We start from the raw sequence: 16,495 nt of genomic DNA, 5'->3' as shown, positions 1-16,495 counted from the left end.
AATTTTGCTCCCGCTGCACTGCATAGTCCCCACAATAGGCAGGACCTGGCTGAAGCCACTGGAGCTCTACCCACAGTAGCTTGCTTCCTAAAATATAAACAAGAATGGCCAAACTGAGTCTGAAATCCTGCAAGTGCTTGAATGCAAAGCTTGATTTCAGTAATGATCCCACTGGTCAAGTACCTGCAAGATGAACCCATGCACTTTACATTTTCCAGGGCTCTGCTGAACAGTAACTGTGCTCTTCTCTTACTTTAGCGCCGGTGCTGGCAGAACTGGGTGCTTCATTGTTATTGACATCATGCTCGATATGGCAGAAAGAGAAGGCGTTGTAGACATATACAATTGTGTGAGGGAGCTTCGATCTCGGAGAGTTAACATGGTGCAGACTGAGGTACTGTTAATCTACTGCAATATTGCTAGACGCTTTGCAAGAGAAGGTATTATTCCAGCCCATAGGACCAGAGTCCCTTTGTGGTAGGCACCCTCCACAAAGTAGTTCATTGAATCATACGCAGAAAATAACCCACATGGAAACATGAAGAACCGCTACCCAAACAAGTGCGTAGTTGTGTTGCACTTAATGCTTGCAATGGTTTCTAAGAAAAAGGAAACTCATGAGTGTTACCCCTCCGGAATGAGGATCTGTTCTGGGATGTGACATGTTGAGGCCCGATTATGTGATAGCACCTACAGAACTGTGCAGAGTAAGGAAACCAGAAACATTCTGGGCTTTATTACAGAGAGCTTACTGCACTGCTGTTTGTAACTGTAACTAGTTTGACTCCGTCCTTCTCTATTCATTTCTCTATGTATGGGATAAAGTTCTGTGAACTGCTACTGTTCGTCTGGGCTTGGTTCAGTGTCAGTGAAGTCAGTGAGAATCAGAGGGCCAACCTTATGTGTTATTTTTTATTTACCAAAAGCAATATGCTCTCTACATCAGTAATTATTTTAATTGCCTTACCAGGAACAGTATGTATTCATCCATGATGCCATCCTGGAAGCCTGTCTTTGTGGGGACACATCTGTTCCAGCTTCTCAAGTTAGGTCTGTTTACTATGAAATGAATAAACTGGATCCTCAGACTAACTCCAGCCAGATCAAAGAGGAATTTAGGGTAAGCTGTGGTTACCAGTACTTAGAACTTAGTACTTCGTTCAGCTATGCTGAAGGCTTCTACTTCAGCGTTTGCTTATGATCATGTGAATTTTGGACCAGGCCTCTGAGGGAAAAACTGCAAAAAAGAGAAGATAACTCAAATTGCTTTTGAGTTATTTTAAATCAAAAAGAGTGCAACGGGATAATCGTAAAATCTTCTTTTTCCTCAAAGGAAATACTATGTCAATTACTTCTGCTGTCCTTTCTCCAGAAGGCGGAGTACAGTGCAGTTGTCTTTGAGGTTATTTTTCAGATGTGTGTGCTTCCAGGTGTTTTGCTTCCCAACCCTACTGACTGTGATGGGTTTTCATTTCTCTGCATCTTGATTCCCACTGAAACTGTGTCCTGAGTTGATCTGTTCTTAAATATTTTGGGATGCTTTCCCTCCTGAGTTAATTCTTCTCTTGTATTGTTTATTCTTTTTGAAAGACTTTAAATATGGTGACTCCAACACTGCGTGTGGAAGACTGCAGCATAGCACTTTTACCACGAAATCATGAAAAGAATCGCTGTATGGATGTTCTGCCACCAGACAGATGCCTGCCTTTCCTCATAACGATAGATGGGGAGAGCAGTAACTACATTAATGCTGCACTGATGGATGTAAGTCTCCACCACATCATTAATAATAAAAGGGAATAAGTTGCCCTCCGAACTGAACAGTGCCAGAAAGTGGAGTCAGCACAAGAGGGCTGAAATCCTTCTAGCTTATTTTCCAAAAACATGGCACAAAATCTTTAAACTCCCAAGCAAATTTAGGATTTCACATACGTTATGTCAGAGCCAAGGTTCCAAAGCCATGCTCAGAGAGCAAGTCAGGGACTCTTGATAAATTAATTATGTCTCGATTTCTCTTCTGTTGAATTTTTAACCATCTGGCCTAGGAAATAAAAAGAGTAACCTATTAGGACACTAAGGCAGTTAAATGGGATAATAAGGTTTGCAGCAATATTTTAGCTCCCTTTGCTTCTATTTTGAACAGTAATTAACAAAAAAAAATTGTCTGTCAGTACAAGATAGTACACAAGCCATTACTTCAGTCTTTCTGTTTATTTCTGTTTGAATGAATGGTTCCTCTTCACTTGTGTGTGAATTTTTTTTTTAATATATCTATGGTAATTCTAATCCTGCTAGTAGAATATCAGTAAGAAAACATTTAAACCGTCATTACGGACTGTGGATATTTATAGCTTATCTTTGACACTTTAGAGCTACAGTAATTACGGTTGTCACACACACATAAACAACAAGAAAACAGAGGTTAGAAATGAATTAACACATTTTAAATGTCCTTTTTGAAAAGTGAAGCTAGAGTAATAATCGTTTATAATAGTTTTAGGCATTTCTTTCCTTCCAGTTTCTCAAAGCATTTTCTTAATATAATCCTAAGTTCAAAACACTCCTGTGAAAAGGTGTGTTGTCTTTATTAATACGTATGGAGAAAGTGAGAATAAAAGTTTAAGTGACTTCTCTAGGTTCACACAGTAGGTCAATGGTGCGTTCATATGAGAATGCTTCATCCTTGTTCTGCAGTTTACAATCTTGCCATTATGCTGTCTTCTTTCCCACCGAGTTCAGTATGGTTTTGTTCTGTAAATTAAGTACTGCTCAGAAAGGTCAGTGCCTCAGTATTTGCTTTGAAACTGCTTGCTTTCTCATGAGTCTTTACTCTTGAAACAAACAGTGGGCTGGATCCAAAAGCGTATCTAGCCAAAAGGCTTCAGGGGAGGAGGGGATGTGGGACCCTTTCCACCCAGAACATCTTAGGTATGCTCGGCAATAGCCCCTGCGCTGAAGGGCAGATGCAGACATTTGTTCTCTGTCTGTGCTCCCCATCTCCAGCAGATGCATTTCACCCTATGCAGTTGCATCAGTCAAGCTGCCAAGCTGCAGTGAGGTCGCCTCATGCAAGCCTTTAAAGCTCACTTCAAGCAAAGTTTCCATATTCAGTACCAGAATAAGGCTGAGGGTGATTTCCCCAGAACAACTGCTCTAAGCCAGGGAGTAACAGAGAGCTCCTCCAGCAGTTCTGATCTGCGTGTAACTTGCAGCAGTTCAGGACCAGCAGGACAGAAGGCAGCTGACTGATAAAACAGCAGCACTGATACCGGCTGGTTACGGTTTGCTGAAACCAACACAAAGAGCTGGGGTCTTGTGCTAAATTAGATTCACCTTCTGTGGTGTGTTCAGCAACTCTTTCGGAAAGAAACATGCACATAGCTGGTTAGATCGTAGCCCTGTCCTGGTGCAAGGACTTCAGCTCAAGGCATGTAGAGGCTCCCCTTCTTGCCTTAATGAAAGCAATGACAAACCCTCCCAGCAATTGCCACAGTACGGCCCATACTAGCCTTTGACACTCAGGAGGACATAAGTGAAAACGAGTATGAGAGCCACAGCTCAACACTTCCACCAAACAGCTCTGTCAATGACGTACTCTGGTATTAAAAAAAAAAAGAGAAAAAGTACGGAAATTTATCCCCTGGGTATCCTCGCTGCTGTCAGATAGACCAGAATTTGAACAGTGTTTCTGAAAAATAACTAGATATTTCCTTACACAGGAATCATTCAAATTAGCAGCTAAGTACAGACAGACGAGATTAATCTGCCATTAACAGCTCAAAACAAAACTGTTGCTCAAAATTTTGTAGGAGTTCCATTAGAGGCAAAAACCTCTGATGATTTTATTCTGTGTCTGTGGCATAAAATAAGTTTCAGAAATATAACCTGCAGAAGTTACATTCTACACAAATACAGTTTATTAGCTTGTAAACATACAAGATCTCAGGAAAGAGCTGAAACATTGTATGAATTATATAGAAAATAAGAATAATACTTTTACTTCTAATGTTTTGGGCATAGTACTGGCATTTTGCTGAATTGATTTTTTTTCTCTTGCCATCTCTTTTTTCTGCTTTGCAGAGCTACAAGCAACCTTCAGCTTTTATAGTTACACAGCATCCCTTACCAAACACTGTCAAAGATTTCTGGAGACTGGTCCTAGACTATCACTGTACTTCAATAGTTATGCTGAATGATGTGGATCCAGCACAAGTAAGTCCAGAAAACTCTTCCATTCAACAGAGAAATGCTAGTGCCTCAGCGTTCCAGCACGTGCGCTTCAGAATTGCTTTAGGACATAATTAGTTTTATAAAAGAACATTAAACACCAACACGCTAAAAAATTGATTTGTAGCTTACGGATATGCATAGGAAAGAGGAACAAATAGGTCCGTCGGCAGGTTCTCCACCAAAATGATAATGCACATACATACATGCCCCCCTCCCCAACCCCCCGCATAATTTATTCTGGAAGGAAAACATGCTTTGGGAAGAGCTGATCAAAACCAGAATGTTTTGGCTGTAGAATTCTGACTCAAATCTGAAACAGAGCAGAGGTAGCCAAAAATCCTAAAAAGAAGCCAACAGCTTTTCATTTGCTTGCCTGAAACAGGTCAATGACCTTGGTCTGCTTACTACCAGATAGGTGTTCCCAGCAAGAAAATCTGTCACGTTTGGCACAAAATGACGTTGTTAGCAAGGAGATAAGAATTGCACAAGAATGGAGCCTGAGCATCCTTCAGAAGAGGAAACAGGGCAAAGAAACATATGGGGAGATGTAATTACCTTACAAAAGAGTTGTTCATGCTGTACATGTTCTTTAGAAAAATGGAAAACTGTACCTACTGGTTTGACAATTTAATCACTAGCATTAATCACTAAGCATCCTAGAGCCTAGCTTGCCACTGTGCAATTCCACATTCTTATGCTGATATAACTTCCTTTATTCCAATGAATTACACCAGCCCAGTGCTGACATAACGTGGTGGTAATCTCGACTCCAAATATGTAAATATTTGCTCATTACTGGTTCAGATAAGAGTAGTGGTTATTTTTTACAGCAATGTCATATTTATTCTTGATATGTTCAGAATCTTTTTAGCTTTGTTGAGTACTGTTTGTACCTAGAAAAATATTTCCTTTTTTTTTTTTAATGTGAAGAATTTGTTTTTAAAAGCATGATAATCTTCACTTTTATCTTTCAAAGGAATGTCTAGAAATTCTGCACACTATTTTAAAGATTGAATTTCTGAACACTAGCCCTTAACTGTCTATGGGGAGAAAAATAGAAATGAAAGAGAAAACTTTTATTCATGAGTCTAAGATTATTTTCTAAGTGAATGAGGAAAGACTCAGGGGAGTCAGACTGTTAGGGACTGCTGAACAGAGTTTTTTTAATTTGTGGTCTGTGTTTTGCATGTACAATAATGCTTGGCTATTTCAAGCATTTATTAGCCTCACAGGCTTTTAAAAGCTATTGGGATATGCAGTTAATACACCTGCCTCTGCAAGATGTTAAACCTTTTCCCTCTAATGTGAGCAACAATCTTTTCATTAGGAATAAATCTCAAAACCCTCAGAGCAAACAGAAGTGGAGAGAGGGTAGAGTTTATTAAAAACATGCATTACATTCAGATTTATTAATAATTACTGTTATTATTATTTATGTGTAGATGAAGTGTTTACATTTCTGTAAAGATATTACAATATATATGGCTTGTTATGCTCTGTTGGAAAATGAAATTCAACCCTTCACAGTGACTCTGACTTAAGGAGAGTCGCTAGCCTCACATGCATGCAAAACGCTTTTGGATTTCTTTGGAACTTGAAAATTGTGGCTTCCCGAAACAGCTCTGGCAAACAGCTCTGCTTATCATCTACACATTTTTCAAAGATCTATTAGAACTGTGTTCCTACCTATTTGAAAGACCAAAACTAAATTGTGCATATGGTGAAATGATCTGAGCACTGGCACATGCATGTCTCTTATTGTGTTTTACTATCCCATACACTAGTGCATTTCATTAAAAAAATTGGTGTAAGATTTAGACAATACTTAGAAAGTAATTTGTTCAGTAGACTGAACCGCGTGGGTTTTTTAAAATAAATGAGAATATATTTTCCTACTTTGAAATTATGTTTTTAACTTGTTAAAGTGAACTCCTGCAAATCAGAGTCTGTTCTCTTTTTTACTGATGTAGTAAATGACTGTTTTTATAAAATGTAGTCATCTCTGAGTAGCTTTGTTGAAGAAAAAGTGTTATAAGAAATGCAAAACAACATCTGGGGAAAGTGTGATTTGTCAGCTCAGCTCTGGATCACCAGCAGCAATGCAGCAGAATGAAGACCGCAGCTGTTTCACTGAATGAAATAAAGTTCCAAATATGAGATCAATGCTCCTGCAAGCAAACAGAAATTTCCTGGGTCCGTAATGAGTTTCAGAGAATGCTTGCAAAAGCTACCTCCTTGAAGTGCTCTAGATATCCCTGGAAATCATTAGGGTCTTTATGGAAAAATGGATAAGCAGAGTTTTCCAGGAAAGGCTTGATTTACTCTTTAGCGTATTAACAGAGATGATGATTGGTTCCAGGATTAAGCCACTATGATTTTATGAGACACTAAAACTGGTCAAAATAATGCTAATATTACTTTGTGATCTCTAGATACCTAGAAGTAATGTTCTCTGAGCACAAAAGAAAGCATAATTACTATTTTCAAGTGGCATTCATAAGATGAAATGGAGCAGTTGTTGAAAATGTAAAGGAATGCTGATATTAGCCAATATCATCAGTTAAGGGTGAAACAGATGAGAAAGTTAAATGCTGAGTTTTGAGAATTTATGCACCCTGTATAGTATAAAGCATACGTTCCGATGTAGCTTGAGTTATTATCGGCCTCAGAAGAATTGAAGCTGCCAAGCCTTAGGTCTTAGGCTTTACTCTGTCTCCTAAATGTTGTACCGTTTGACGGCATTCCCCTGTTCTGTCATGACATATTGCAGAATAGACATCGAACGTCAGAAATGTGTTAACTCCAAATACCAGAGCAAGCAATACAAATACATATACAAATACAGCAAATGCAGCAGCAAGCGATAGTTAGGTTCAGTTAGGTGAAAAGGCATTTGTTTAAATGCTCCATACAAGTGAAAGAAGGGGGCTTGAAACTGGTGGAGGATGGTGCACCGTGTATTTTATAAAGGCATTGTGTAAGAACTTCAGTAATAAGTGTAGCACAAAGAAAAATCTAGAAAAGTCTATTCAGACAGCATTTACCTCAAAGTAATTAACTGTGCACTTTTTTGCTTTTGGTCTTCCATAGTTGTGTCCTCAGTACTGGCCAGAAAATGGAGTTCACCGACATGGTCCTATCCAGGTGGAGTTCGTATCAGCTGATTTAGAAGAAGACATAATCAGCCGGATATTCCGAATTTATAATGCCGCCAGAGTAAGGATGTTATTTGCAAAAAAATTTTGTCTCAGTGAATGAGGTGCCTCTACTGAAGTCACAAAAAAAAAAAAAAAGGAAGTTAAATTCAAATAAAACAATTCTAATTTTTCAGCCTCTTTATTTGAAAGCAACAGTGAAATACTGGGTCATGCCATAATCGATGAGGAAAAGGCCTTGTATGTGTAATGAACAGTAAAAGATGTTTTAAAGCCGCATGCATTTGTCAAGCTTGTTAAATGCAAATGAAATAAATGCACTAAATTGTATGGGTAGTCAAGAAATGCTGAAATCAGTGCTGTTTTCAGCAGTTTTAAATTAGCCATCTTGTGTGTGTGTGTGTGCTGTGTTATGCAAAGAAGGCCAATAGTAGGCATGTTTTTCAGTACCAGACCCAAGCTTTTAGTGCAGATCCTATGCCACTAATCACACTTTTTAATACATGTAAGCAGTGTATAAGGACAAGCAGGTTCTCATGCCTAGCTTTTATGCTCCCATGAAGTTGGCAGAAGAGTAAACTAGACTAGAAGAGATCTTTTTCAAACTGAGTGGAAAAAACGATGCTGCCACAGATGACGCATCCCTTCCCACTGGGATGGTAAGAGCCTTTGCGCTGGTATGGTATTGCTGACAAACCACAGCCAGAACTATGCGGTGCTCTTCGGTCAAAAAAGTCAGAAACCGCCCCAAGGTCTGGTAACTGTGAGGACAAAGAGAGAAAGGCCCAAAACTACTTCCAAAGAGATACCTGGAATGCTAATTTCTGCGCAAGGAAGCAGATTTTAAGCCTCAAGATATTCCTTTATTGTTTTGGAGGCCTTGCAGTCCCAAAAAATTACGCAACATAAAATAATAAATAATTAGAATGTACCTAATGTTGCATCCACTTTGATTTATTCCTTTATCTTGTTAATCTTACGTCCTCTCTATTACCACTTACTCTAGAGGGAAACATGTAATGTCAACATTTCCCTGTGTTGCTCATTTTAAAGTGGCACTAAAATGCACCACTTTGCACAGAAGTGAAAGTGGCAAATCCTAAACTACGACCATTTTCATGTGTGTATTTATTACGCCCTTTTCAAAGGACTGCAGTTTTCTGCCACTAACACTTGTTCTACACCCCTTTTTTATTTTGAATCACTATAAAGCAACTGTTCAGTAACATTTCACCAGAGGGGTTCTGACTGCTTCAGTAGCACACAATAAAATAAAATTTAGTTCGTTTTTTATAAGCTAGAGAAGTTGGAGGCTTTCGTTTGGTTTTTGAAATGTTTCCTGCTTCAAAATGTCGTGAGGAGTTTTGACCTTTCTTTTAAAAAGAGATAGAAGCACGCAAACATTCTGCAAAATGCTGAAGCGTATGAAAAAGCAGCGGTCATATAATTGAAATTGTATTACAGCTCTCTCTTTGCTACCAAGTTCCTGCTATGATATTAATTAATTATTTGCGTGATCCTGCAGCTGTACCATTGCTCTCTTCCAGGCTATTTGTATATCATTCTGTTTAAAACCTCTTACTCTAATAACTCTGTCGGAAATTAAAAGTCATAACTCCTCAAGGGCAGTTGAAATTACATTAGTAGTTTATCAGCAGCGATCTGCCTGAACAACTTTCCTTGTTGATGCAAGTATCTAAATTATGCACCATTTGAATAGGCCATAGAAAATGCTGTTACTTTTTCCTGCTTGTTGCCTGAATCTCTGCAGCCCCAAGATGGCTATCGAATGGTGCAGCAGTTCCAGTTTCTGGGATGGCCCATGTACAGAGACACTCCGGTTTCGAAACGCTCTTTCTTAAAGCTCATCCGCCAGGTGGAGAAGTGGCAGGAAGAGTATAACGGCGGAGAGGGGCGCACAGTTGTACATTGTTTGTAAGTATTGACAATGAAAGAGAGAGAGTAAGGGAATGCTGTTGTCATAGAATTTGTGTCAGGTTTTCAAAGCTTTATGAGGAAGTGAAGAGATAACTGTCTAATTTGGAACTGAATAAATACTGCATCTCCTCATTCAAAAGCTTTGAAAACTCAAGAAATTGTATCATTTTTTTAAATAAGTTTACCTTTCTATGTTTTGCTAAAACCCCTGAGAACCTGTGAGGTTTCTGTAAGAAGATGATGGGTGCAAATTTACTCTATTTTATGAAGATGCCCTGTGACTTGTCAAGTGAAAAAGCTCGTACTTACCTTGAGTGTATCAAAAATGTATACTAACAGAACAATGTACTCTTTATTTCTGTGTTTGGGATTGTATGTCAGCTATAGCTCATGAGAAGAAGAATAAAAGTAGCACTAGAGAGTGTGATTCCTCTTCCAAACATAAATCACAGAAGTAAACGAGGAGTGATGACCCAGTTGCAATGACCCTCTAATTGACTTACCTTTCTCTGATAATGGTGTAATTTTTTCTCCTCCTGTGACCCATTTGCTCCGCTGGTACAGGCCCTCATTCAGTCAGTCACCATCCTCCTTTTGGTAGGGCTTAATAACTGTATCTGCTGTCTGCCCTCAGCATTAGCTGAGCTTTTGAGATTGAGCCTTCTGTGCTTGAAGTCATATCCTGCTTCTGCTATACACCTGCTTGAAGATACTGCCATGATGGAGAAGAGACATACGCACATTAGCCTGTGCTTTCAGAAATGGGACCTAAGAGCAGGATACCCAGTTACTTCCTGAAGTTTGGTTTGTAGTTAATAAAAGTTAGAACTAAGGATGAAAATCTACATGTATTAATAATTCCCACCATCACTGACCTTGAACAAGTCATTGCAAATCTTTGCTCTTCAGTTTCCCCATCTGTAGTGTGGGGATAATAATACTTTCATCAAAGGAGCATTGTGTGATGTGATTAATTAATGTTTTGAGATCTTTAGCTGAAAAGACCCTTTTGAAGTGCAAATTACTGTTATCTCTGAGGTGGTTGATGATATTAAATAGTTGTACAACATCACACATGCGTCACTTCCAGGCACTAAAGAAAGAAAAAGCTCTAATATAATCCTTTTAAATGACTTTATTTTAATTAAAATTCTCAAACAGTCCCACAATATCAGGCAATGTTTTGGCAGAAGAGAGCATTCTTTTCATACTGCCTGGATGTGACAGATGTGCGACATTGTAGCTTCCTTTGAAAATCAACCATTTGCGAAGCTGGCTTGAAAGACCTGCTACCTAACTAGTCTGCGCTCTGGTAATTACTAAGATTTATTATTTTTGGTGAAGTGCAGCCGAAAGATTCTGATTAGAATAGCTGTAGAAATAATAGGGTTTCCAGAAAGAAAGAGATTCTCTTAAAGATTAAAAATAACCGAAGGTAAAGTATTGTTAAGTGCTATATTTGATCATGCATATGAACATTTGTGCCTGGCTTCTTTGTTAGCAAGTCACTTTGGGTTCTCATCCTCTGAAACTGTGGGTGGAGAGGGCATATGTACACTTTTAAAGGCAGTCCTTCCTCAGTAGCGAGTCCCTCTGCCTGGTGCTGCAGGGGGAGCGTATTGCCTCCTGGAATATCTCAGCACCTCCTAGTGCCACATTAAAAGTGCAGCCACCAAAATATCTTGTAGACAAATGAAAAGACCCACTTCCTGTCTTGCATTTCCAGGCCTGATACCCATTACACTGGCGGTACACCGTGCACTAGCGGTGCAAAGGGGTGTTGAGCTGAATCTAGAAATACCTTGTTCTTTTTTCATCAGTCTCTTTGTGCTATCTCAAGAGTTCACTAAAAAGAGTGGTGCAAAAGTCGGCCGTTTGAGTCACTTGAGGCTTTCAGCCTGTTGGACACTGAGTCATGGGTTTAAGCTCATTTGACCCGCTAATTCCAGTTAAAAACAATGTTCCTCTTAGAGTTCAACAGCTTTCATTATTAATATTCTGTGGTTTCTCACTACTGGAACTGGTACCTTCTGAAGTGATTCCTGGTGCTAGAAGAACTTGTAACATAGAGTCAATTGTAAAAGAGCCTTTTCATCACTTTTATTGTAGGAATGGAGGTGGCCGCAGTGGGACGTTTTGTGCAATCAGTATTGTTTGTGAAATGCTTCGACATCAGAGGGCTGTTGATGTATTCCATGCTGTGAAGACACTGAGGAATAATAAGCCTAACATGGTGGACCTTCTGGTATGAGCATTTTAACGGCATCACTAAATAGAAAATGTTCCTTTTTCTCAGAGGACTCAGTAAGACTTCCAAGATTTGCAGTGGGAGTTGTTCACAAAGCAAGCAAGTCATTTTCAAAGGGGATAATGAAGTCACTTCACTTGTAAGAGTATTTTTACACTGCTTTCTTCCCAAGGAGACTTTGTCTCTGTTCATTTGAATTTTTTAAGAGTTTTAAACTTTCAGCCGAACGTCCTTATTAATTTTCTTTTCTAGCAGGCTGAGCCAAGTGGAGAGCAGCCCTTGCATGGTAGAAATAATAGTTATGTAAAATGAAATGCCAGATTTTCAAATTATATATTTTATAAATAGCTTAATCGCCTAATATTTATCAAAGCCATGAATTTCAGTTTGACATCCAGAATATTGCATTTAATTATGGTTGCTCTATCTCACAGAAAGATTAAAGGAGTTCAGAAACAAGGGGCCACGTGCAATTATTTTCTTAGAGAGTGTTTTTTTTTTTTTAATGGAGAATTGCTGAAGTGCCAGCTGCTGTGCCACAAGAGCTGCAGGACAGCTTAAAGCGGCAGGTTCTCACACTCGGGTGTGCAGTTGTGCATTTGGAGCTGGGTGCAGCATGCTACCCTGTACTGAAGCTTGGGCCCTAAAGATGCCGTTTTACAACATCCTGTCACAGAGGTGGCTGCTCGAGAAGCAGCTGTATTTGAGTTAGCGTTGTAAGCAGCAGAAAGCAGCATCTGGGCAGTTTCAGGGATGCTAACTGAATTTGAGCTAATTTTGCAAGCTCTGGTTTAACAAGGTTGGGTTCCCTGAGACGGTTGTATTGCAACATCTTGTCTACTCTACATGGGATCTCATGGAAGAACTGCTGCCGCCGCAGCCCCCCTCGCAGTGCTTGCAGCTAGCTTACCTGTGAAGTCCCAGGCTCTCCCTCAGGCCAGGCTGTAGCCAGGCTGATGGAAAGAAGCCAGATGTTGCCAGCTGTGTGAAACAAGGAGGCAGTTTGCAACAAACACCATGGGGCCATGAGGCAGGAATGTGAAACTGAATTTCATATTAGTGAAGAACTAGCAAGCTTTTGCAGTGATAGGAGGGAGCAGCTTATTTGGCTGCTCTGCCTCTGGTTTATATTCTCAGGAGGGGAATCATCATGCTGAGAACCATACTTTTTTTTTTCCTGGATATGAAGAGAAATGTGCTACTCCCTCATTCAGATAATATAGCTTTGGACAGAGACTTGGCAGTCCTGGTGTTCTCTGTTCTCCCAGAGCTTAAGTCCACAGAATGCACGGATCTCTCATTCGTTTATTTTAAAGAAATAAAATCGCCAGTGTGAAGATGTACAACTGAAGAAAATACTCTCTATAAATTTCAGTTTGTGACAGTTGTCCAAGTACAGATTTGTCAGGCAGCTATATCCATTTTTAAGCAGAGTTGTTTTTTTTTTTAATTAAATACTAAATGTATTATTTTAGTATGTAAAAATACCTTTCAGTAAATTGGAGCAGGTATTGAGAATGCCTATCCTGTAAGGCCTTTTCCTTTGGAGATTTCAAAGCACTTAAAAAGGCGATGAGTATTGTGTTCCTTGTTTTACAGATAGGGGAACTAAGGCAGTGATAGATCAGATACCACATCATTCACTGGCAGAGCAGAGGTGGAATCACATCTCTCCACTCTTGGTCTGCTACTTCATGTGAACAAATATTTGAATTAGCAAGGGTTCAAAGGAATTTCCATGCAAATTGTTTCATGGTAGAAGGGAATCAGGACACTTTAGGTAGCGCCTGGTGTTACAAAATCTCTACTACAGCTTGTCCAAAGGGTTTTGTAATACGTGCTCTTGGATCTACCAATGGGTGTCCCAGAAAAAATAAATATTCCTCTCTGAAGCTAGTTAACGTAGAGAGACTTTTAATATCCATCATCAAGTGAATAATAAAAATGTACAAAGGACACACATGAGTGAACACCGTGGGAAATAATAATGTCTGTTCCATAAGACAGATGTTGGTTTTACTAAAAATGACAATTATTCTGCTGGATCAGTAAACCACTATAAAGTAAGCATGGAAAAATGGAAACGGATGAGTGGCTGATCTCATTTTGATCTCTGTTATGTAATAATAAAATGATTGTCATATATTTAGAAACATGCATGCAATAAAAGGAGAAAAGGAGTAGTTTATATAATACTTCTTTCTTTTCTTTCTTCTTTTTTATTCATCTCCCATTCAGAAGAATACACAAGCAGTTTATGGAACCTTGCAGGATCTTAAAACCTAATATACTTCTCACTCCTAACTTACGCAGTATCAACACCTAACACTTATTTTAAAGTGGCAGCTGCCAGTAAAAGAACTTAGAAACTGTCCATTCTTCTTTCTGGCTTTTTGATTGTCATAGTTTGATTTGGGCTCTTAAATTTTAAGGTGCACTGCCTTCTCAACTAAAATGTGACCTAAAGCCACAAGTATGGTTTAATGGGCCGAGAGACTGACTCTTTTGAAATATTCACATCAGTCAAAAGGAGAGTATATGTGAAGTGCAGTTGGAAGCTTTCTACTTTGAGATGCTCAGGTGAAGGCTGAGTCCCGTCAGCTAGTTAACTCTGTTGTTACTACGCAGCATTACATGCTCAGTTATGTTTTATTAATTGATTAAAGTGCATAAGAGAGAGGCATTTCAATGACAGAAATGGTCATAAAATTGGTAGGTATTTCCCAACTGAGTCTTTAGAAACCAGAGCACTTGGATTCAGGGGACCTGCACCTACTATTTCTTTCAGTTTTTCTGTTTCATTTAAAGGTTTGTAGCATTGCTAAATATTGCTGATAGTAAGAATGAAAATGAGAGAGGGTATGTGGGGACTTAAGAGGGACTTTAAAAATTCTTAATCCATCAGTTACCATATGGTTTACAGTTGCACAGTAGGTGAGGGTCAGTGAGAGGCATTGGTCTTTTTGGCCTGCTGAGGATGTGAAGGGAATGAAGTCCTGACTCTTCATCTCTGAAGGATGTCAGCTGTGTCTGTGTGCCAGGGAGAGGGAATCTGCCTAGGCTTGGCCCCATTTCCAAGGAGCTGCAAATAAACACAGCAGTCCCGTATATGAAGTACAGAGTTGGCACCTGAAAACTTGGTAACAGAAGAGCCTGGGTAACAGAAGAGCTGAATCATCCAAACTGTACTAAGAGTCTAATTTAGGCTTCGCCATTAAATGCCAAAAATTAATTGGAATGAATCCAGGCCTGAATGTATCTGTTTAACTCAGGGAGCACAGTATTTCAGTGTGGGTTTGAACTACATGTAGAGGAGGAACAGTAAATAGCCCTTAGTCTGAAATGTAGTGAGTTCATGAGCAAGATTAAAATAAAAGTTATGAACTGGAAAGTCCTAGAGACTGGGTTTATTTTAAGATAAACATTTCTGGAGGGGAATTTCAGTAACTCCAGTTCGGATAAAGCTTTTTGGCAGATGACTGAAAGATTGCGAGTCAATTTTTGTATGCATAGTCAATTTTTCTCCTACGAGTAGCTAAATACATATCTAATATGAGCAGTAGCATAAGTTACTGCATGTAGCGTCTATTGTCTGGTTAATATAAAGATTTTCTTATCTGAATATAAATTGGATTTGCAGACTGGTTCCCATTGACCGTAGCTGATAGTAAATAACGTTAGCAGACCAGAAGTATTGAGCCCCTTAATTGAGATCCTTCAGTAACTGACTTTGTGGTTTCCCTTTGATTTTTCAGGATCAATACAAATTCTGCTATGAAGTGGCTTTGGAATACTTGAATTCTGGCTGACGGCATAAACAGCACAGACAAAGTTCCTCCTCTCACCACCACAAACAAAGCAAGTTGTTTCATGATATCCATGTAAATGAGATGAAGACTTCTCACTGTTATGCTTATACTGCTTTGTATAACTGGCTCTTTTTAAGAGCTCGAAAAGATGTTTATAAAACTGCTTGCACTGCCCATTTTCCACTCTAATGCCGCTGCTTGACACCCATACGAACATACACCAGACCACATGGCAGTTGTTGAACACTGTATTCATACATAGCCATTGATGTGGTGAAGCAGCATAGTCCTCTGGTAAATAAGAGAGCACAATTATATTCTTATGAAGGAATTTGTACTTTTCTGTTATATTTCGTTGCCTGTGATTCTCAGTTATTGTCACGGCCTAGTGTACATTTCTGTTCTGTGGAGAATGCTGTCTGGCATTTTGATAATATATGATTTTAGTTATATTTGTATTCTAACAACACGTGCATAATAAATGAATCATATGTAGCTTATCTGAACTAATGGAAACACATGTACCAAATCATGTTAACTTTGTTGAGTTGTAATTTCTATCCACTTTGTACCATTTCAGAGGATCTTGATAGAAATACAATTAGAAAATGCAAAATACAGGATGCTCAGATTAATATATCCAAAGCTTTTTCATTTGTTTATATTGTAAATATTTTTTGATTTCATCAAATTATTTATTCATTAAAATGAATTTTTTTGTGAAGCACAGTGAGTGACAATCATTTTTATTAAGCCCTGGAAATGCTTACTGTATGATAATGTAAACATTTGTTTACCTTGTATGGATTCTCAGCTCAATAAATAATTACATACATGATAAAATCTCGTTTAATTTAATATCGCTTGGCATCTAAGTACCTTTAACTGAACTTCTTTTCAGATCAGTTCTTGTAAATGCTGAGAGCTGCCTCCAAAGTCTGTTTGTTGTGTGACCTAGTGTCGATTTAGCCAACAGCAAAACGTCCCATGCCTACGTGTAAAAAGTAGTGAATTGTGTATTTACAGATGCACGTGCACAAATGGGGAATCTGAAAATTGCCCGCCTCTGTGACAGAAGGGCTGATGTTGGGCTTGCAGTATCCAAATGCGTCACA

General features: G+C 38.9%; 1 protein-coding gene across 14 annotated transcripts in view; it reads left to right on the top strand.

The window, feature by feature from the left end:
• PTPRM (protein tyrosine phosphatase receptor type M) overlaps window positions 1-16,104 on the top strand; it is a 488,712-nt gene extending 472,608 nt beyond the window's left edge. For all 14 annotated transcript variants that reach the window (XM_068932232.1, XM_068932230.1, XM_068932229.1 and 11 more), the window contains 8 exons: window positions 259-394; window positions 971-1,120; window positions 1,591-1,764; window positions 4,081-4,212; window positions 7,321-7,446; window positions 9,157-9,320; window positions 11,433-11,568; window positions 15,327-16,104. In XM_068932232.1, the coding sequence (XP_068788333.1) occupies window positions 259-394; window positions 971-1,120; window positions 1,591-1,764; window positions 4,081-4,212; window positions 7,321-7,446; window positions 9,157-9,320; window positions 11,433-11,568; window positions 15,327-15,380 (1,072 nt within the window). In that variant the 3' untranslated portion in view covers window positions 15,381-16,104. The remainder of the gene's footprint in view (window positions 1-258; window positions 395-970; window positions 1,121-1,590; window positions 1,765-4,080; window positions 4,213-7,320; window positions 7,447-9,156; window positions 9,321-11,432; window positions 11,569-15,326) is intronic.
• Window positions 16,105-16,495: the final 391 nt, after the last annotated feature.

This window comes from Struthio camelus, chromosome 2 (assembly GCF_040807025.1).
Source record: "Struthio camelus isolate bStrCam1 chromosome 2, bStrCam1.hap1, whole genome shotgun sequence".
Lineage (NCBI taxonomy): Eukaryota > Metazoa > Chordata > Aves > Struthioniformes > Struthionidae > Struthio > Struthio camelus.
The sequence above is the reverse complement of the archived record's forward strand: the minus strand, read 5'-3'. Positions and strand labels throughout refer to the sequence as shown.